Source organism: Lynx rufus, unplaced genomic scaffold (genome assembly GCF_022079265.1).
Source record: "Lynx rufus isolate CCGP_SWC_20201006 ecotype Redwood Valley unplaced genomic scaffold, mLynRuf1.p SCAF_16, whole genome shotgun sequence".
Taxonomy (NCBI): domain Eukaryota; kingdom Metazoa; phylum Chordata; class Mammalia; order Carnivora; family Felidae; genus Lynx; species Lynx rufus.
In genome coordinates this window covers 57,567,501-57,587,214 of record NW_025814830.1, presented here as the reverse complement: position 1 = coordinate 57,587,214, position 19,714 = coordinate 57,567,501, and the positions used below count along the sequence as shown (strand labels likewise).

General features: G+C 63.0%; 3 protein-coding genes across 12 annotated transcripts in view; 2 read left to right on the top strand and 1 right to left on the bottom strand.

The window, feature by feature from the left end:
- Positions 1 to 96: 96 nt before the first annotated feature.
- On the top strand, positions 97 to 11,381 carry VPS9D1 (VPS9 domain containing 1). 5 transcript variants are annotated; one of them, XM_047078979.1, is made up of 15 exons: positions 98 to 252; positions 1,550 to 1,625; positions 3,199 to 3,288; positions 3,387 to 3,549; positions 4,881 to 4,992; positions 5,067 to 5,129; positions 5,465 to 5,517; positions 5,622 to 5,709; positions 5,921 to 6,006; positions 6,351 to 6,868; positions 7,893 to 8,022; positions 8,248 to 8,456; positions 8,734 to 8,830; positions 10,224 to 10,328; positions 10,563 to 11,381. In XM_047078979.1, the coding sequence occupies exons 1-15, from the start codon at positions 154 to 156 to the stop codon at positions 10,654 to 10,656; spliced, it is 1,983 nt and encodes a 660-aa protein (XP_046934935.1). In that variant the 5' UTR covers positions 98 to 153; the 3' UTR covers positions 10,657 to 11,381. The 5 variants fall into 5 exon arrangements, 3 of the variants coding, with proteins under 3 accessions (XP_046934935.1, XP_046934934.1, XP_046934936.1); XM_047078978.1 differs by having other exon boundaries at positions 99 to 252; positions 3,196 to 3,288; XM_047078980.1 differs by having other exon boundaries at positions 249 to 325; positions 3,196 to 3,288.
- A 2,074-nt stretch (positions 11,382 to 13,455) lies between these two features.
- The window catches only part of SPATA2L (spermatogenesis associated 2 like), a 7,398-nt gene continuing 1,139 nt past the window's right edge, over positions 13,456 to 19,714 (top strand). The window contains exons 1-4 of one of the 3 annotated variants that reach the window (XM_047078965.1): positions 13,456 to 13,508; positions 13,739 to 14,042; positions 15,559 to 18,766; positions 18,973 to 19,714. The exon at positions 18,973 to 19,714 is cut by the window's right edge and continues 1,139 nt beyond it. In XM_047078965.1, the coding sequence (XP_046934921.1) occupies positions 13,740 to 14,042; positions 15,559 to 16,503 (1,248 nt within the window). In that variant the 5' untranslated portion in view covers positions 13,456 to 13,508; position 13,739 and the 3' untranslated portion in view covers positions 16,504 to 18,766; positions 18,973 to 19,714. The other 2 variants (XM_047078966.1, XM_047078963.1) reach the window with 2 other exon arrangements.
- CDK10 (cyclin dependent kinase 10) overlaps positions 17,586 to 19,714 on the bottom strand; it is a 10,597-nt gene continuing 8,468 nt past the window's right edge. For 2 of the 4 annotated variants that reach the window (XM_047078970.1, XM_047078973.1), the window contains exons 9-13: positions 19,688 to 19,714; positions 19,216 to 19,339; positions 18,986 to 19,125; positions 18,604 to 18,656; positions 17,586 to 18,250 (exon numbers count right to left, since the gene is read on the bottom strand). The exon at positions 19,688 to 19,714 is cut by the window's right edge and continues 33 nt beyond it. In XM_047078970.1, the coding sequence (XP_046934926.1) occupies positions 18,153 to 18,250; positions 18,604 to 18,656; positions 18,986 to 19,125; positions 19,216 to 19,339; positions 19,688 to 19,714 (442 nt within the window). In that variant the 3' untranslated portion in view covers positions 17,586 to 18,152. Of the gene's footprint in view, positions 18,251 to 18,603; positions 18,657 to 18,985; positions 19,126 to 19,215; positions 19,340 to 19,687 lie in introns of those variants that run through there. The other 2 variants (XM_047078971.1, XM_047078972.1) reach the window with 2 other exon arrangements.

Genomic DNA, 19,714 nt, shown 5'->3' with positions numbered 1-19,714 from the left:
GTGCTGCCGCGCCGGCCCCGCCCCTTCCTGCGGTCCAGGGCTCGGGCGGTGCCGGCTCCCGCGCAGGCTGCGTTCCGGCCTCTGGGCCGTCTGTCCCGCCCTCAGCCGCCGCCGCCGCCGCCGCCGCAGCCACAGCCTCCCCTGCCCGGCGCCATGGCCGCTGCGGCCGGGGACGGCGCGGTGAAGCCGCTGCAGTGTGCCATGAAGCTGGCCAACGGGGCCATCGAGCTGGATACCGGCAACCGGCCCCGGGTGAGGCGACCCAAAACGAGGCGGGGGCGGTCGCCGCGGCGGTTCCAGGCACCCCCTACCTGCAGTCTGCCCGGTGGGCGTGAGCGAGGGCGGGGCCCGGGGGTGGGTGCCGTCCAGGACCCCTCCGGCGTTTCTCGGGGCGCTGGGCTCGGGTGTCTGCCTGTGACCTTGGACAGCTCCCAGTCCTCTCCCGCCGTGTTTTCCCGTCGTCGCAGAGTAGGAATTAGAGCCAAGGTTTTATCTGTAAAGGGGATTCAAGAGAGTTGAAGCAGCCCTCCAAAATATATCTGGCAAGAAATTCCATGTGTAATGTGTATTTTTCTGAGAAGACACTGTAGATTTAATCAGATTCCCCAAAGGGACGGAACCCTGAAAGGGCTCATTCGTGATGCGTCTGCGCAGGGTAGCATGGCTTGTTACTGAGAATGGGTGGGTGTGTTATTCCGAAAGGTGGCAGCCAAGTGGAAAAGCAGGCTGAGCCACACTGGACTGTCCAAGGAGGGGAGGAAGCTGCCTATGTCCAGGAAAAGCATCCGGGTCCCTCAATCTGCTGCTTTCCCCAAGTCCGTTTTCTAGGACAGCAGGTGCCCCCACAAGTCAAAAATCCTATCTGGAATCCATTTTATCCTGAGGCGTAGATTTAAAGATAGTTAATTTGAGAACTGGGATGCAACAAAACATCATGTGGTGCTTCCAAATGCCCGTGCCCTGAACCTGGTCACACCCTTGAAACTGGCAGTATTCTAGTGTTGCAGATTGCTGTGTGCCCGCGGAGTACTTACTCAGGGATTCGGGAAGGGGATTTCCCAGAACCTAAGCCAGAAAGTGATTTCAAGATCAGCCAACAGCACTCCCTCATTTACCTCTGAGGATTTTTTATTCTTTTAAGCCACTGAATAAATAGGCCTTGAGTTGCACAGGAAGGAAACTCATTGCACAGAGTGACAAATGACAGCAACTGCTGTCAACTACTTCGCCTGGCCCGCTGAAAGAGAATCTCTTTTCTTCCTGTGCTGGAGAGAAAGGCAGTGAGAGGAGGGATGGGTGCCCAGCTGGGCATGATTTCCCTTCGAGTCTAGAGAAGAGGGATACTATCGGTACAGATACCGTGCAGAACGTTACTGATTAGACCCGGAGGAATTACCAGCTAACTACCTCGGGTTAGGTGCCTCAGGTGAATCTCAGGAGATCAGCAAACACCACTGTTTCTATGTTTCCCACAAGGGCATAAACAGGCATGACGGAATTGTTGGCCACTACTGGCCTGACCCCTGCCATTTCTCTTCCCTGGGCACAGGAGGCATATACAGAATACCTGAGGAGCATCCACTATATCTCCCAGGTGCTGTTGGAAGAAGTGGAGACAACCAAAGGTACAGATCTCAGCCTCACTGCTTCTCCCACGCTGAACAAATTATGGACTGCTTAGCTCTTGGTGGGTCTTAAGCCTGGGGTTGTCCTGTGTCCTACCCATTGGTCGTTAGCAGAAAGTGAACTGGTGAGCCCTCAGCAAGCACGAGCTGTCATAGTGTGTTGTGGGAGCAGGCGGGGATGGGTGTTGTAAGAGGATGTAAACGGGATGGGGCAAAACCGGAGACCGGACACAGAGCCCCAGCCCAGGAAGGAGTGAGCTGCGTAAAGGTCAGGGCCCGGGGGCAACACCCCCAGCAGAGGGATGTGTAAAGACTCTGAGATGAGAGTGGGGGCTGAGTACGGGGAAGAGGAGGTTCAGTGGGGGCAGGCATGGCCTTACGTGGAGCTGTGTTGTTCCGGCGTAAGGAAGCTCGTAGAGGCTTTGTGGGAGAGGCCGGCATGGAGGCAGAGCCTCCAGGAGGCTCCCACAGTGAGGGCAGCAGTGGTGGGACCACTTGGGGATGGAAGGAGGGAAGGGCCTGGGGTCGTGCTTTCAAGGTGGACCTCACAGATTTGCTGGGTGAGCCGCTGGTTGGTGGGGCAGGGGGTGGAGACAGTGAGCCCCTGGAGGGAACAGTGAGCTGCTGGAGGGCAACAGTGAGGCACAGGAGGTGCTGTGGGGATGGGCGGGAGCAGACTTGTATGGGCAGAATAGAGAGCTCCATCGTGAGCACCTTCTGTTTGAGGCACTGAGCACCCTGACGATACAGGAGCACAGTGGTTAGGGAGAGGTCGGAGTCACCAGAATCAGAGCTGCCCCAGAGAGCCAGTGAGCTTAGCGGAGCTCTGGGCACTCCCAAGGTTGGGGACTGGGGGGGAAGACACAGTAGTACGCCCAGGGGGATGTTCTGGAAGAGAGACACCTGGAGAGGTTGGGGAGGCCTCAGAGAAGGGCTTGACGGGAGGGCATGCGAGAGGGTGGTCTCAGTGGGAGTCAGGTGGCTAAAATGGAGTGTGCTGAGGGGCTGGCTCTAAAGGGGGCAGTAAGCGGCTCAGAAACTAAGGCTGGTGGGGTCCAGGGAAGAGTTTTGAGTGGCAGCTCCTACAGCATGCACCTGCCGACATGAGTGGTCCCCAGAAGAGGGAATGCAGGACAGAAGCCCCAGGGATGTGCCAGGGGTGAGGTCAAGCACAGCCAGAGGGCAGGAGATAGGCAATAAAGTTGTCCCTGAAATGGTCCTCATCCACTGCAAGGCCCACCCTGAGGAGGGGCCGTAAGTACAAGTGAAGGCCCTGGTGAGCAAAGGCCGGGTTAGGTAGAGAGAGGGCTCTGATGGTCCAGCTGAGATGACAGGACAGTCAGCTGCTGGGCTGGCCAGGCTCAGCGCCCACATAGCGTCAGGAGGTAAACCCAGAGCAGGTGATCAGAAATGAGGAGATGGGATCGCCTAGAGGTCAGAGATGAGGAGGGGGTGGGGCCCCGGGAGGGAGAGATGAGGAGGGGGTGAATTTGTCCTTGTTTTTGTCTCGGCAAGAATCGTTTAATAATAAAGGTGACGGTGACCAGCTCTCTTTTCTCTTTATCCCCAGAAGGCGGGGAAACCGTGGCCCCGGACACCTCAAGGATGCTGAAGCTGGCCGAGCAGTGTCTGGAGAGGGCCCAGTCAACAGCTGCCAAGCTCGGTGGGTCTCTGGCAAGTTTTCCTGGGGCATCTCCCCCAAAGTCTGCGTCTCTGGAACGTCGGCTTCCATGCTGACCCTTGCTCATGTATGTGTTGCAGGGAAAACATACCTGAAGCCAGCCATGCCCACAGCTGCTCCTGTCCCCTCACCGACCAGCCGACATCGCCGGGTGTACTCAGATGAAGGGGGGAAACTCTCTCCCTTTCTGCCGCCCGAGATCTTCCAGAAGCTTCAAGTGGTAGAGTCACAAAGTTCTAAGAAGTAAGCTGGGGCAAAACGGAAGGCGGGCCGAGCCTGGGTTTGAAGTCCAGGCAAAGTGAGCTAACCACAATGAATTCAGTTAAAGTGGGTCCCAGAATGGAAATACCCTTGCGCTTGGCAAAAACAGATGCAGATCCCCTTTGGACAAAAGCATCTTCAGCATGCACAAATGATGCACAGTGAGAGATAACCAAGCACAAAAAGAAACCAGAAATTTACAGAGTAATAGCAGACACAGACTTGCCAAGTGTTCAGGGGAAGTTACCAGACACACATCACAACACAGTCATGTTGTCCTCAGTTACAAAAGTGAAAAGCAAATTTGAAAATAGCTGCAGGCAACAAAAGGCCAGAGAGTATAACCCAGCAAATAAAGAGCCACGTTGAAAGGAAACAGAAAATATAATACCAAAATTGTTTTTAAAAACGAATTGGAAACAGTAACAAATTATATTCTCCGGTGAAAACACACACATGCACACAGACACACGTGGTCAATATTGTACCAACAGAGTAGATGTAGTTGAAGAAAGAATGAGCGAATTGGTTGAAAGATCAAAAGATATCCAGAATGACTCTCATAGGGGGAGGAAAGAAGACGGAATCTGAGACAGAGCTAGGAGATCTGACACGAGATTATTGGAGTTCCAGAAAAAGAGAAGAAAGAAAGAGGAAGAGAGGCATTATTTGAAGAGATAACAGTATATAAGCTTCTGGAACTGATAAAACTCACTTAGACACAGACGGAAGAACCCCCAGGAGGATAAACAAGGCTGGCTCCTCCTGGCGCTGCCGCTGCCAGGCCTTGGGGGCCACTGCTACCTCATTTCTGCATGTGCCATCGCGGGGCGGGACTCCCCACGGGACTCCCACCCCGGGACACATTTTCCCTTGCCAGTTGGCATCCTCACAGCTCACCCTCTCCTACCACAGAAGCGCGAAGACGTGTGACACCAGCAGTTTGGGTGGGGGCATGGAGGTTGGCCCTCGGCAGCTATTTCTAATAAGCAGGCTTTGGTTCTCTCTCCCACGGGTGGCAAAGTTATCTAGCTGTTTGGCTCACACGATGCCCCTAAAAAGTTCCGCGTTGTTGCCCAACGTGTGGATGCGGAAAGCGCAGTGTGCCGCTTTTCTTGAAAACGCAGGAGGCCTGGCGACGGCAGGCCCAGGTTTCAGCAGGACAGAGGTCTCCAGCCCACCCTGCACCTCCTCCCTCCTTCCCATTTCCTGCCTGCCCCCATCACCGCCTCCTTCTGGTCTCAGAGCAGTCAGGGGGGCACTCCAGGGCTTCCTGGGGCCTGGACAGCACAGCAGCTCCTCTCTGTCTGCAGGGAGCTGACGCCCCTGCAGGAAGCCTCTCTGCAGAACCAGAAGCTGAAGGCCGCCTACGAGGCCCGGATGGCCCGTCTGGACCCCAGCCAGGCCCTGCAGAAGACCTCCCTGGTGAGCGGGTCCCAGGGAGGGTCTGGGTTGCCGGTGGAAGAGGAACAGGCTTTATTTTCTCCTTCCCTTCCTAGACCCTGTCCCTGCAGCGGCAGGTGATGGAGAACCTTGTGATCGCCAAAGCCCGGGAGGAGACCGTATCCTTTCTGTCCTTCCCTGGTGTCCCGGCTGAAGGAGGCGGGGAGGGGGGAAGTGAAGGTGCCAGGGTCGGAGTGTGGGACAGAACTCTTCCAGCCTCAGAGAGACTGCCCTGGAGGGGCGGCTCCTGCCTTCCTGGCCTTCACGCGGTCGGGGGTCGGGCGTTCTGTTCCTCTCAGCACCCACGGGCTCCTCCCCATCCTTCAGGTCAGCTAGGGCTTGCTCCCTTCCCTGAGTGAGCCCCCGCCCTCAGGCCCCGCTGCCCCGCCCCACCTGGCCTCACCTCCCGATGGGGGTCCTCAGGACAGACACAGCCTTGACCCTGCTGGCACAGCTGCGGAGGAAGAGGGAGGAGCGGCGGCTGCGGCTCCAGGAGGCAGCCGACAGGTGCGTCTCCTCCCGCAGGTCTCGGGGCCGCTGAGTGGGCTGCTGGGGGCTCCCTCCCCTGCCCACCCAGCTCGGAGGCCCCCAGCCCCTGTCTTCCTCCCCAGGAGGTTCTGCAGTCAGGTGGCCCTGACCCCGGAGGAGCGGGAGCAGCGGGCCCTCTATGCCGCCATCCTCGAGTACGAGCAAGACCACGTGAGTCCCCGCCGCTGGGCACGGGGGTGGGGTTGTCACAGGTTGCTATTCCGGGGGTGGGGGTGGGGGTGGGGGTCCTGAGGCCTGTTGGCGTGGGCCTTCCCTACGCCCCAGGGAGGACACGGACAGTGTGGCGCTGGCCTGGGGTGCGGCCTTGGCAGGGAAGGTTGTGGGGACCCCGCCATGCCCTCCAGAGACTCCTGCCCTGCAGGACTGGCCGAAGCACTGGAGAGCCCAGCTCAAGAAGAGCCCGGGGGACCTGTCGCTGGTGACCAGCCTGGTCTCCCACCTGCTCAGGTACCAGGGCCTCCCCCCGCCCCCGGCCCCCTGGTTGGCCCTGACAGCGGCCAAAAAGATCAGAAAGGGAAGGGGTGAAGGAGGCGGGCGGGGGTGGCCGGACGCGCCACGCTCAGGCCCCCTCGGCGGGGCTGGGCTGGCAGACGCCCCCCATGCAGCCGCCCTGCTGGTCTTTTAGCGGCCAGGGCGGTCGGGTCAGACTTCATCTGCCACATTCGCTCCCGAGGAAACCATTCAAGGCTTGCTCCGCCAAAACCCGTCCAGCGGGGCCGTGCTGTAGGCGGGTGGACTTCCGGCGAGGGCCGGGCCCCGCGCCACCGCCCCGCGCCTCTTCCTCTGCGCAGCGTTCCCGACCACCCCATCTCGCAGCTCCTGAAGAAGCTCCAGTGTGCGGTGTACCGGGCGCTGTACCCCGTCGTGAGCAGGGGCGCCGCGGGCGCCGCTTCCGCCCCCGGCTGCTGCTCCTTGTCCCCCGACGCCGACGGGCTGCGGGCTCCCGGGAGCCGGCGGCTCCGGCCCTCGCAGAGCCTCTACTGCGTGCTCTCCCCCGCGGAGCCGGGCCCCGCCCCTCGGCCCCCGGACGGCACCCACGGCAGCCCCCCCACGCCCCCGCCGCACGCCGGGCCCCCCGAGGGAGGGGCGGACGGCGGCCCCGCCGGGCCTGCCTCCCCCCTGGCACACGCCCCGCCGGGCGTGCAGAGCAGACACAGCTCCTTGGAAGACCTCGAACACTTCTTGGCCACTTCTGAGGGGTGGGGCCGGGGGCGTGGGAGGCCGCCCGAGCCCCAGGCCTCGGGGGTGAAGACGGAGCCGCTGTCGGAGCAGCTGAAGAGTGCCGTCAAGGACATACACAACGCCATCGGTGAGGGCCGGCGTGCCCGCAGGACGGGCGTGCGGGGGAGGGGGCTGCTCCGACACACGCAGCACAAAGCTTTCCACAGGCCCAGGATAGGCCCCGGGAAGGACAGGCCTTCCTCTGGATGGCGGAGGCCATGCAGATCTGCAGAGCCCTCCGCGTCTGCCCTTCTCTGGGGCAAATCCTCGCGGAGCGGACAGGAATGCACCCTGCTGTGAGAGCAGCTGGGCCGGCGGCGGTCCCTGGCCGAGGTCTCCCCAGTCCCCGGTTGTCTTCTCACCGGGCTGCTTCGTTCCAGCCTCCTGTTTGAGGAAGGGCCTGCTCTCAGAGCCTCTGGCTGGCCCGTAGGGCTGGGCTCTGGTGATTCCGAACCAAGGACCATTGGGTGTGTGCAGCCTGGTGGTGGTGACAACGGGCTCGTCTCTGCAGCCTTTTCCATTTTTGAGAATCGTGTGTGGATTCTCTAAGGGTTGGGTGCCTAGGGTGACTGGGGACTCCCAAGGAGGAAGGCTTTCAGGGTTCTCCAGGGGTCAGTGAGGCAGGCCCGACAGGGCCCAAAGCTCTAGCAGGGACCCTGGATGGGCCTCCCATCTCCCGGGGCCTCGGGTCTGGTCTTTAAATATGCCTCTAAAATCCCTCCAGGTTCCCACAGTTTGGGGTGCAAACCCCTTCAGAAAGAGGCTGTCCTTTGCTTTTTCTCAGCCTGTTGTCTTAGTTCCTCGGGGGAGCTGGGCATGATTCTGTGAGCTCCTAAGTGCTCTGACCCCAGGCCCCATGGACACAGAAGTTGGGGGGGGGAGGGGGGAGGGGAGTGGAGGGAGGTTCAGACAGAGCGCTCTTCACTGAGCCGGAACCCTGCGGCTCTGCCCACACTGCGGCTGGCTCTAGGAGGGTGGGAGAGGGGATGACAGGTGTGGGGCCCACTTGGGCACCCCGGGCTGCCCGGGGATGATCTCCAGGGGCTGCCAGCCTGGGGCCGGAGGGCCTGGCTGTCCCCACGGTGCCATTGTGCCGGCTCTGCTCCCGGCAGACAGGCTGCTTTCGCTGACTCTCCTGGCTTTCGAAGGCCTGAATGCGGCCGCCTCCAAGGACCGATGCCTGGCCTGCATTGAGGAGCCCTTCTTCTCCCCCCTGTGGCCCTTGCTGCTGGCACTCTACAGGTATGATCCCAGTTCCAGGCCCCCACAGGGGCCTTCCCCGCTCGTTGATCCCTGAGGCACACTTTCAACCGTGCTTCCAGCTGGTGCTTTACTCTGAGGCCATCCTTAGATGTTTCTGCTTTGCAAGAACCTGTGACTCTGGGCACGGCGAGCTTTCCCTAGCCCCGCTTCTGTCCGTGGGGCAGAGCCCCCCGGGCCGCTGAGCCTGGCCTCTCTCTGCCCCAGGAGCGTGTACCGCCTCCGGGAGGCCGCCCTGAGCAGGAGCATGGAGCTCTACAGGAACGCGCCCCCGACGGCCATAGGTGTTCCCACGAAGCTCCTGCCCCGGGGCCTGGAGGCCACAGGAGCCGGTGCCTTCCCCTACTGTGCTGCAGCCCAGGAGCTGGGGTTGCTGGTTCTGGAGAGCTGCCCCCAGAAGAAGCTGGAGTGCATCGGTGAGGGGGCTGCAGTTTGGGAGGACAGGAGGGGGAACGTGGTCGGATAAGGTCCCTTCCCAGAGGGTGACCTGGGGTCTCTGTGTGCCTCTGAAGTGCAGACCTTATTCCTGTCCAAATGGGGGTGTGTCTCACAGGACAGAAGCGGTGTGAGAGCAGTATCTTCGGGCGGGAGCTTCCCAGTCCTCCACTCGTGCCGGGAGGGGCCGGTGCCAGGGGGTTGTTCTGGGACTGGCTCCCCTCGGCCCTCTCCTGAAGCCTCACTTTTGGGCCACAGTGCGGGTCCTGCGGGTTATCTGTGCCTGTGCCGAGGGTTACTGCCGGGCCCAGGAGGCTGCGTCTGAGGCCAGACCCCAGCTTGGTGCCGCAGCCATGTGAGTCCCAAAAGCCCACAGCCCGGGGTGGGGGTGGGGGGGGCAGTGAGCAAGTGAGGGGCTGCCTGCAGAGGCCTGGGGGAGAGAGAGAGAACCCTCCCGTCCTGCCCCGAGCACCGGGACCACAGCTTCCCACCTGGTGTCTGGCCCCCCTGGGCCCCAGCATCCTTGGGGCTACAGTGAGCTTCGCAGGGCTTATCCAGGAGAGTGTCCATTTCCACCGAGGGCTTGGGGCTGCAGCCCCCATGGGTGATGCATTCCTGCCTCTCTGGGCAGGTTACTTAGGGGTCAGGGACCGCCTGGCTAATCTAGTGCAATTTAGCATTGTTTGTCACAGGAACACGGGCTCGGTCCCTCAGCTGCACGCTTTGGGGAGGCAGCTCCAGCCTCCATGAAGAGCTTGCTCTCGGTGCTGAGCCCCCAGACCTGGGGCTCCTGCATCATCTATGTCCCCACCGTCCGGAGGCAGGGCAGGCGTTTTCTCTACCTGGGGCTCTGACGCCTGGTCCTGCCTCAGTCTCACCTGGACCCACCTGGGACCAGCAGCCCCACCAACCCCAGGGCCGGGTACAAGACCTCAGCTTCTGGGTCGGGCTGGGGGAGCCCCCCTTCGCCAGTTCACCACGCGGCTGCTGCAGAAGTAGCTGTCGGCAAAACAGTTGTAGGACTCCGCGTTTCTGAGTCCGGGCTCCAGCCCCATGTCACCTGTCTCCTCTGTGCGTCTGAGGAGCCAGCGAGGGCCATGTTGTAGTTTGTCCGCGTTTCTGCAGGAGTGTGGTGCCCAGGGCGGTGGAGGCGGGGCCGCAAGCCAGAGCTCATGGTGTGTGAGTGAGGCCTTCCTGGCTGGGGGTCACACTCAAGCCACAGGCTGCTCTCGTGCTCTTCCCAGAGACTGCCGCCCGTGGGCCCCTTGGGCCCGGGTGTCGTGTGTCCTGCAGGGCCTCCCTTGGCACCTTTTCAGCTCCCTTAGATGCCTCTTCCGGAGGATCGCCGCGCCTGGCTCCGATCCCAGGTGTCGTAAGCAGGCTGCCTGGGACCTGGGCCATCCCCTCCACTAGCCTGTTCCCCAGGTGTGGGCAGGCTTGCGGGGCGAGCCTGTGAGGTTGGGGCTACCCGATACCTCCGCTGTGGGGGCCTCTGCTGACCCAGCCATGGGCTCTGCAGCACAGGGTCCCCATTCGGGGACAGCGTTGCCGCTTGTAGTGGCTGGCGGTGCCGCTGACCTGAGTCTACTCCCAACTCCCCCACGCAGGCGGGCAGGAGGGGTGCAGGGAGAGCAGCCGGCAAGCCCAGGACCAGTCCAGAGGCCGAGCTGGGGGCTGCAGGGTTATGGGGACTGAGCAGCCATCATGGCCCCCGGAGCCTACCGGCCAGCCGTGCCTCTACCCAACAGCGGTGCCGACGACCTGCTGCCCATCTTGTCCTTCGTGGTGCTGAGAAGCGGTCTCCCCCAGCTGGTGTCAGAATGCGCAGCCCTGGAGGAGTTCATCCATGAGGGGTAGGAGCCTCCAGCTGGAGTCGGGCCAGCACGGGGCACTGGGCACCTGCTCCCAGGCTGGGGGTCCGTCCCTTGGGCAGCGTGTGTCCTCCAGCCCAGCCTCCATGACAGACCCCTGTGCGACCTTAGTGTCCAGGTCCTGCCCCACGAGGGCAGACACCCCGTCCAAGGTGCTGGGGGCTTCTCTGCATCCCCTGCAGGTAACAGGTGCTACCCGTGCCTGTCTCTACGCAGGTACCTGATCGGAGAGGAGGGTTACTGCCTGACGTCACTACAGAGCGCCCTGAGCTACGTGGAGCTGCTGCCCCGGGGCGCCCTGGGCAAGTAGAGCAGGACAGGACCTGCGGAGGACCACCAGGAGTCACCTGCTCTGGGTGGGTGGGGGGGCGGCAGCAGGCCGGCTGTGGCGGGGCTCTGCAGCTCTCACTCGTGCCCTGACCGGACGTCTGCCCCAGGGCCTTGAGGAGGCCCCTGTGCTCTTCAGAGGATAGATCTGAGCTGAATCAGCTCCTGGGAGCCAGGCCCTTCTCTTTCCTCAGCCTGACTTTGTGCAGGGAAACCAGAGCTGTGGACTCCCCTGGGGCCTGTGCACCCTCGCAGACCCAGCCACTCAAGGGTAGGGAGGGAGCCGTAGGCCTGGCAGAGGGCAGGTCTGCTTTCTCTCCCTTCCCATCTCCTGTGACAGCCAGCTTCCGGTGCCAGTTTCTTGTTGGGGTCAAGGAGAGAGCCGTCCCCATCCCCTGCCTCCAAGGCCTGGAGCCCAGGTGGTCTGAAGCTATACTGTTTACTTACGGGGCATTGAGCACTCCCCTCTCCTCCGTAGCCCAGGCCTCCCCAGGGTGCCCACCCGCGTCTGGGGCCTCTGAGCTGTGCCCTCCCTCGGCAGTAGGCATTGGACATCCTGGGGCCTCTGGCTGATTCCCGCCCCGCACGTCCCTTTCTGGGTCAGCGTGAAGCCGAGGGTCAGCGCCTGCCTGCAGCGCAGCGTCCGCTCTGTTACGTGCCCCGGGCAGCCACTGACACGGCCAGAAATAAAGAGGTCACTGATGTCTCTCTCTGCATCTGTCTCTCTCACTGATGCCTCCCACTGGTCGTGTGGAGGCCCAAGCAGGGCGACCACCTCCCCTGCTGACCAGCAAGAACCAGACTGTCACAGAGCCCCCTGAGCTCTACCACCCCAGACCCTGGGCGGGGGGAGGGGGGAGCAGAAGAGGGATCCCCCTAGGGCTGCACCCTCCAGGACAGGACACGCTCTGCAGGGCCTAGGGGGCCGGGCAGGGCAGAGTCAGACATCATCACTGGACGGGACCTGGGGCCGGACCCCTTGGCCCGAAGGGCTCGCAGGAAAACCTCTTCATTCTCCAGGTGGGAAATGCACACGGGTGCCCTGAGTTGTGACAGGTGTCACCTCTGAAGAAGAGAAAGCAGGGAGCCCAGCCCAGATGCTTCAGGCAGCATCTGCCAGGGGAGGAGGGTCTCCTGGCAACCTGAGTGCCACCGAGGCAGGTGGTTTGGGCCCAACCACCCCAGAGGCCAGTTGTGGGTCTAGGGTCCATCCTAAGCCAGCATGACTTCATCCTAACTTGATGACGCGTGCAAAGACCCTGTTTCCAGATATGCTCACGTGCCCAGGTCATAGGTGGACATGAACACAGGGAGACATTCAGCCCCATGAGAGGTCTCTCCATGTGGCTGCCAGCTACCCCACGGATGGCTGGATTCCAAGAGCGAACGCTCCAAGACGACGAGGTATTTTAAGGACCCAACCTGGGAAACCACACAATGTCACTTCCAGTCTGTGTGGAAGCAGCTGCAAAGAACCACCCTGATTCTAGTGTCACATTGAGAAGAGCCACGTGCCCTAGAGCAGCACAGAGCAAGTGCCTGGAGTCGCACACAGCAACAGAGACGAATCCCAAACAGCAGCGACTGCAGACTCGAAGCAGAGGGCAGAACACCATCTACTTAGAGCTGGAGGTCCTGCCCTGCAGGCTGTGCACGGGTGCACTGAGGACGCCCATTCACCACACTCACTGGTCGTCTTTTAGGGATGGGGCTGTGGCCTTGGATGAACGCAACATGGGGGGCCTTGCATCCGAAGACCACTATGAACTCCGCGGTGAACTGAAGAGAGTGGTTAAGCTCAACCCTTCTGCACATAAGCAGGAGAAGGTGACCAGAAGCTACCTGTCCCCTCAGGCATGGCGTGGCCCCACGGTTGGGCTCAGTACGCAGTAAGTGAAATACCTCCACGTTGGGTGGTGGCCGGCAAAATGGCTCAAGGAGATCGATCCCTCGCTTCATGACCGTGTTTTTTTCCAGAAGTCCCATTTGAAGAATCTAAAAACAATATTGCAGAGCACTGCCGAGGGAAAACTCAGAGACGTCTTCCCAGGCGGGGCCAACAAAAAAGTGTCCTGGAGAGGCGAGGGGCCCAGAAACCCAGCTGCAGGGTGCCCAGGGAGGGAGGTCTACGAAGACCTTCCCTGCGCTGAGCTGGGACTCCCAGGGACCAAATCTCTCCCATCCCTCGTCCACCCAAGTGGCCTCAGCGCTGAGCGGAGCCCAAAGCAGAGCAAGAAAAAATGTCCCCAGGGAGTTGTGGCCGGGATCAGACCTGAGCTTCGCCGGCCTCGGCTCAGGGGCCTGGAAACGACGCTGGCCTAGTCAGGAAGGGAACTTCACGCCCCCTCAGGGACCCCCAGATGATGCGCTCACACACCAGGAAGGTGAGCCCGCGGAGAAACCGAGGCCGCCCCGCCCACCCGAGGCTGCTGTTCTAACCACGGCGAAGCTCACCTCCTTGTGCGCTGGTTGAGCGCTGGGCCGGAGCTGGGTCGCTCGAGGGGCGCCGGCGCTCCAAGCGCCTGGCTCAGAGGGAGCGGCTGCTGGGACGCACCGTTCCTCGTGTGCCCGCCCGAGCCCCGGCCCAGGGTCGGCCACCAACGGCCCCGGCGGCGCGGTGGGTAGACGGGAGACGAGGGGGCAGCTGGCCGTACAGGTGCGCGGTGCAGGTGCTCAGCTGGGCGGCACAAGGCCCCGCCCCCCGGCTCGGCCCCGCCCGTGTTAGCAGAGGGGGCTGTGCCCCGAGCAGACCCCGCCCCGAGCGTCACGGCCGAGGCCGATGGGCGGAGCCGCAGGCGGCGGAAGAGCTCCGAGCCGAGAGGTGGGGACCCGCAGGTAGAGCGGTCGCTCGCGGGGTCCGCAGCACTCCCTGGTGGGCGAGGCGGGGTCTCTCTGTTCGGGAGCGGGGACGCAGCTGGCGGGGTGCTGTAGGCCCTGGGGTCCGCTCAGCTGACGAGGTCGCCGGGCTGCGGGGGGACCATGTGGATGCTGGGTGGAGGCTCTGGGGGGCGCACAACTGGCGGGGAGAGGTTTCTGGTTCCTGACACGCGACCCCCGCCCGCCAGAATGGGCAGCAGCTCGCTGTCCGAGGACTACCGCCTGTGCCTGGAGCGTGAGCTGCGGCGCGGCCGCGCGGGCGTGTGCGGGGACCCATCGCTGCGCGCGGTGCTGTGGCAGATCCTGGTTGAAGACTTCGACCTGCACGGGGCGCTGCAGGACGACGCGCTGGCGCTGCTCACCGACGGCCTGTGGGGCCGCGCCGACCTGGCCCCCGCGCTGCGCGGCCTGGCCCGCGCCTTCGAGCTGCTGGAGTTGGCCGCCGTGCACCTGTACCTGCTACCCTGGAGGAAGGAGTTCACCACCATCAAGGTAGGGCACTGGGCTGAGAGGGCTCCCCTACCCAGGATGCTCTGTGCCGAGGTCAGAGTTCCCTGGGGGATCCTGGAAGCCTTGGGGGCAGCTCCGGGCCAAGGTCCCCCTGGACACTGCTGGCAGGGCTGAAAACATGGTGTGGGTGGAGGCCACCCACCCTGGGTGCCTGCCTTCTGGGTTGGGCGGGGCGGAATCCTTGCTCCTCAAAACTGGAATCACTGCTCTCCCCAAAGTGGCCCCGCGGCTCCTGTAGCACAAATCCTAGGACAGGTGCACGAGAGGAACTTGAGGTTCCATGATCACTCTAATCCCTCCATGATCCCATTTATAGAGGAGTGTTGGGCGGGTGTATCCCCTATGAGGTAGGCACGAGCTGTGACCCTGCACACCCTGGGGGTCTGGACTAAGTCCACCACTCGTTCAGGTACGGAGGCTGTGTCCAGGGCTGGCCTGACCCCGTAGGTGAGCTGCCAGCCTGCTGAGGGGGCAGGCATTTGGCCCTCAAAGCTAATTTGGAAGAGTAGGAAGGTGCTGATGTCATTGGGCACGTGGGCGAGTCCACCTCCGCCGGTTGCCATGGCAGCGGCCGCTTTTCTGTCTCCCCCGCCCCTCCCCCCTCTCTCAAAGGGTGAGCTCTAGAGCTTTGTTGCTTCATGGGGACACCTGCTGGTCAGAAGTTCAAGGGCTTTAACATTCGGATAACGGGGCGGGAGGCACCCTTCAGTGTCGGTCAGACCTGGCTGCAGTCTGGTCCTACTTCCTCTTGGCCGTGTGGCTTAGTGCAGGTTACCTAAGCTCCCTGAACCCGTTTCCTTGTCTGTCAAGCGGACACAAGAATAAGCCAGTCCCAGGTCTGTTGTGAGCCCTGAGTACGATGCTTGCACGCGGTAGTGCTCAGTCTGCGGGACGTGTCATCCTCAGCTAGAAGCAGAGGAATGCTGACAGGATCCCAGAGTGATAGAATTTTAGGACCGGGAGACCCACATGACCGTCATCCTCAAAAAATGCGACCCGGGAGGCACTTTCCTGTCTGGCGTTCCCGGGCTCTCCGCCCAGCTGCACAGTGGAGCCTCCACCCAGTACAGGTGGTGCACCCACGTGGTGGCAGGCACAGCTGGATAAAACGCGTGGCTAGGCCTCGGTCTCCATGGGAAAGGCTCTCCAAGACAAGTGCAAAGGCGAGTTCAGGACGTGTTGGGGAGGCCACCTGATCAGAAGGGCAGATAAGCACCCCTATTTGTGCAGGGCCAGATCTCAGCAAAGCCCCGGGGGTGACAGGAGGTGGAGGAGACCCCGAGGGAAGTGAGATTTATTTCCCTCGCCGGCCCCAGCAACTAAAGCGGGTCTCGGGAGGCGGGCCCTAGCACGCGTTGCCGAGAAGCTCCTCCCATGGGCGTGTCAGCACAGCCCGAAACTGCCCCGGTTCTGGGGTGAGGCTGGTGGCCCCTGGAGCCGGCCAAGGCCAGAATGGAGGGGAGTGTGGGCTGCTGGTGACCGCGACCCTCCTCCGCAGACCTTCTCCGGGGGCTACGTGCACGTGCTGAAAGGTGCCCTCTCGGAGGACCTCCTCATCCAGAGCTTCCAGAAGATGGGTTACGTGCCCAGGGACAACCACCGCCTGACGATGGCTGCCCTGCCACCCGCCTGCCAGCTGGTGCAGGTAGCCCTGGGCTGCTTTGCCCTGCGGCTGGAGTGTGAGATCCTGGGCGAGGTGCTGGCCCAGCTGGGGACCAGCGTGCTGCCAGCGGAGGAGCTGCTGCAGGCCCGGCGGGCCAGCGCGGACGTGGCCTCCTGCGTGGCCTGGCTGCAGCAGCGGCTGGCCCGGGAAGAGGAGCCGCCGCCTCTGCCCCCCCGGGGCTCCCCAACCGTGTTCCAGACGCAGCTGGACCTATACCGGGACCTGCAGGAGGACGAGGGCTCGGAGGAGGCCAGCCTGTACGGGGGGCCCTCGCCGGGCCCCGACTCCCCTCCCCCAGAGCTGGCCTGCCGGCCTCCACTCTGGGGACAGAGCGCCAAACTGTGGGGTGCCAGGGGAGGGGCCTGGGAGCCACTAGGGGAGGCTGAGGTGCTGCCGCAGGCCGGCAGCCCGCCGTACGGGGCCTTGAAGGAGGAGCCGGAGCCAGAGCCGGACGCCTTCTCCTTCCTGTCGCTGCGCCAAGAGCTGCTAAGCAGGCCCGGAGACCCAGGGAGGTCGGGGCGGGCCAGCCCCCAGCGTGGGTACGGGCCCAGCCCCCCACCCCCCGGCTACCAAGCACACGGCTGCCTGGCTCCCGGTGCCCTGCCCACCCTCTGCTGTGACACGTGCCGCCAGCTGCACGCCCCGCACTGTGCCACCCTGCCCGCCTGCCGTCTAGGTCACGCACTTCGTGTGCTGCTCGGTGACACCCAGCAGCGCCTCTGGCTGCAGCGTGCACAGGTGGACACCCTCCTCTATGACGGGCCCGGGGCCCGACCTTAGGCCCAGCCAGGCCCTGGGTCAAGTGCTTTCCAGAGAGTTTCCGTGGTGCTTCTCTGGGCCTCATCACTCCTCAGGCCTGAGCCCTGGCCACCCTGCCCCCCGGGGACTCCTGGGCACAGCAGGGTGGGGGGAATCCGGGCCTCACAAAGCAGGAGATGGGCTCCTGCCTTCCATGGAAAGCTCTTGCCTGGGGCTGCTGGCTCCCCACCCCCTGCTCCCAGGGTTCCAGACTATGTCCCAACGTGCTGGGTGGAGTCTAGTTTGTGTCCGCGTCTCACCACCATGCCTACTCCCACGAAGGGCCCTCTCCCTCCTCTTTCACCCCTCCCCCAACCCACCGGAGGGGCCCAGCACCCAGCCTGTAGCTCTTGACCTGTCCCTGTAAGTTGTGGTTCAGGACACGTTGCCTCCCTCTGAGCGTCCAAGGGAGATTCTCCTCACAGGGGCGTCCTTGGAGGCCCGCAGGTGACACCGTGGGCCACTGAGCACCACCGTGACCAGCCCGGGGGCTCTGCCAGGTACGTGGCTGACCTAGCCTCTTGCCGATGGAACGAGCCGAGGGCTGGCCCGAGATGAACCCACGTGCCCTGGTCAGCGCTGGGCTGGGAAGTTGGGCCCACACGTGGAAGAGAAACCATCCGATCTCACAGCAGAGCGTGCAGGCTCCCGAGGAGTCCAGAGAGCAGGGAGGCAGGCAGCAGTGGGGCCTGGACAGGCTGTGCCACTCGCTTCCAGGTGGAACATGGGGCTTCTGAGCAATCAGCACCCACAAGCCACCTTGCTGGGGCTCTCTGCTGCACAGGCTTCCCACCTGATCATTCACCCTGGGCCCAGTGGGAAAGACGGGGTCCAGGCTCTCGAGTAGCCACCTGCTCAGACTCTCAAGGCGCAGGCAGGCGGAACCCCTTTTCCTGGGGGGGAAGGGGTCCCAGAACATACTAACCCACAGGACTGGAGGGGACAGGTGCCTGTTTCTGTGCTGGCCCCTCCTCACTGGGCACTCTGCCCGTCTGTCTGTCCCACCTCTCCTTCCCAGCACTCAGAGAACCACCTTCACGTCATGAGTCAGAACCCAAAGTTCATTAAAGGACATTGAACCTGTTCACGTCTGTTAGAAAAACTTTCATCTCTCTGAGCTTCTGTTAGCACCCACTCGTGCCCGTTCCCATCTGGGCCTCAGTGTGGGGGCAGGGACAGGGCCCAGACCCCAGTCCATCAGGCGGGATGTGACCCACACCCGACCCCTCCTTCCCATCTGAGTGTCACCAGCCCTGCCGCTGGGGCGGGGCGGAGGGGGGGGGGGAGGCTTACCAGAGCCTCAGACAGACCCTGGGGCCCAGGATGGGATGCAGGCAACCATGTGGGGGGTCTGCCCATCCCACGCTAGCAACACCGACTGAGATGGGCCCAGCGGCCCTTTGCTCTTGGGAAGCGAGGGCCTGAGCTTCTGCACAGCTGTAGAGGGCCGGCTGTGGGCGTGGCCACGGGTGCCCAGACTGAGCGTCAGGCCCTTCTCGGGTGCACCCACCCTGCTCTTCTGGAGAAGGGAGTGCAGTCAGCTGGAGCAGCTGGTCAGTGTCAGTCAAAAGGCGAGCCGGATCCTAGCAGCGTCATCAGCCTGGACTGCAGAGGCCTCCCGCCGGTCACGGTCACGGCTTGCAGCGCTTGCTCTGGGCCTCACACGTGGCCGGAACAGCCCGCTTGTTGCGGTGGTGGGGGAAGGTGGGCATGAGCTCCGGCTCGCAGGCTGCGGGGAGAGAGCCGTTCAGCGCCGGGTGGGTGGGGGATGGGGGAAGAGTGTGCTCCGGGTCTGAGAACCCCGCTCTGCATCTGTGATGGGCCCTGGGGTTGCGTCTACCTCTGCTCCCATCAGAGAACAGTTTGTGTGGCCAACAAGCACCCACACCGGCCTCAGCAGGCAGCCCCCGCCCGCCCAGGGCCCACCCTCCACCTGGGCTCCACCAGGAGCCCACCACACCACCCCGTCAGGGGCTTCAGCAGCTCTGCGAGGCCGTGCCCCAACACCCCACCCTGGACTACAAGGGCCACAAGCCAAGCCCCCTGTGGAGCCGGGTGGGGGTGGGGGTCTGGGAGACTCACGCAGGGGCTTCTCCTTGAAGTAGGAGCTTTCCAAGCCGTCTCTGGCCGTTGCCCTGGAGAGGAGGCCTTGCTGTTAACAGGACCCCCAGATGCCACTGAAGCTAGTGTCCCTCACACCTGCCCGGCTCCGCGCCCTCTGGTTCAAATGTCCCAACGACAAGAGGTGAGTGGCAAGTAGGGGACTGGGGCCCAGAAACAGATGGGAAACTCAGAACGGGCTCCGTGACCTGGGTGGGCAGAGACCACCCAAACTGAGCGGCTGGCCCTCCGCGCCTGAGTCCGGGGGCTTCTCCGCGGCAGCGTGGCCTGTGTTCTGAAAATCCCCCTATAAAGGGCCCGGGTTTGAGGTGTCCCCACTCCTGCCCGCAGGCGAGGCCGGCACCTTTTCTTGGGGTCATACATGAAGAGGAAGTTCAGCAGGCGCAGGCCGGCCTCCGACAGCCACGGGAACTTGTGCTTCAGGTTGTTGTAGGGCTGCTTGCGCAGGCTGTACTGGCCCACCAGCGGCAGCCTGGAGAAACCCTGCGGGAAGCGGGAGGTGGAGCCACGGGCTTCCGGCAGGTGAAGCCGGTCTGGGCGAGGGGGTGACGAGGGCAGAGGCCAGGCACTCACCGGCCAGATGTTCTCACTGGGTGTCCCCAGCAGCTGTACAATCAGGTCCACCTGGTGGATCTCAGAAGTGCCGGGGAGCAGGGGCTTGTGAGCCAGCAGCTCGGCCAGGATGCACCCCACGGCCCTGCAGAGGAGAGCGGGCCTCACTTCACGCACCGGCTCGCCGTGGCCACACACCTCCGCCGAGTGCCACTTTGACGTGAGCCGCTGAGGGCAAGTGCCGCCCCACGTGCCTCCCACGGGCTGGGGTCAGGACCGGCTGGAGCTCGGGAGGTCACCACGGAACGTGACCCAGTGCCAGATGGCCTCTGTGGGTGGCGAGGGCCGGGCCTTTCTGCTGCGGAAGCTATGTTCTCACACTTCCCCTTGGGATCCCAGGTTTCTCCCCACCAGGAGCTGGCAAAGACCCCGGCCCTGCTCCGGCCCCTGCCGGCCTCTCCCCCAGGCTCTGGGAGCTGCCTTCACCCCTCACCACATGTCAATGCTGGTGGTCTGCGTG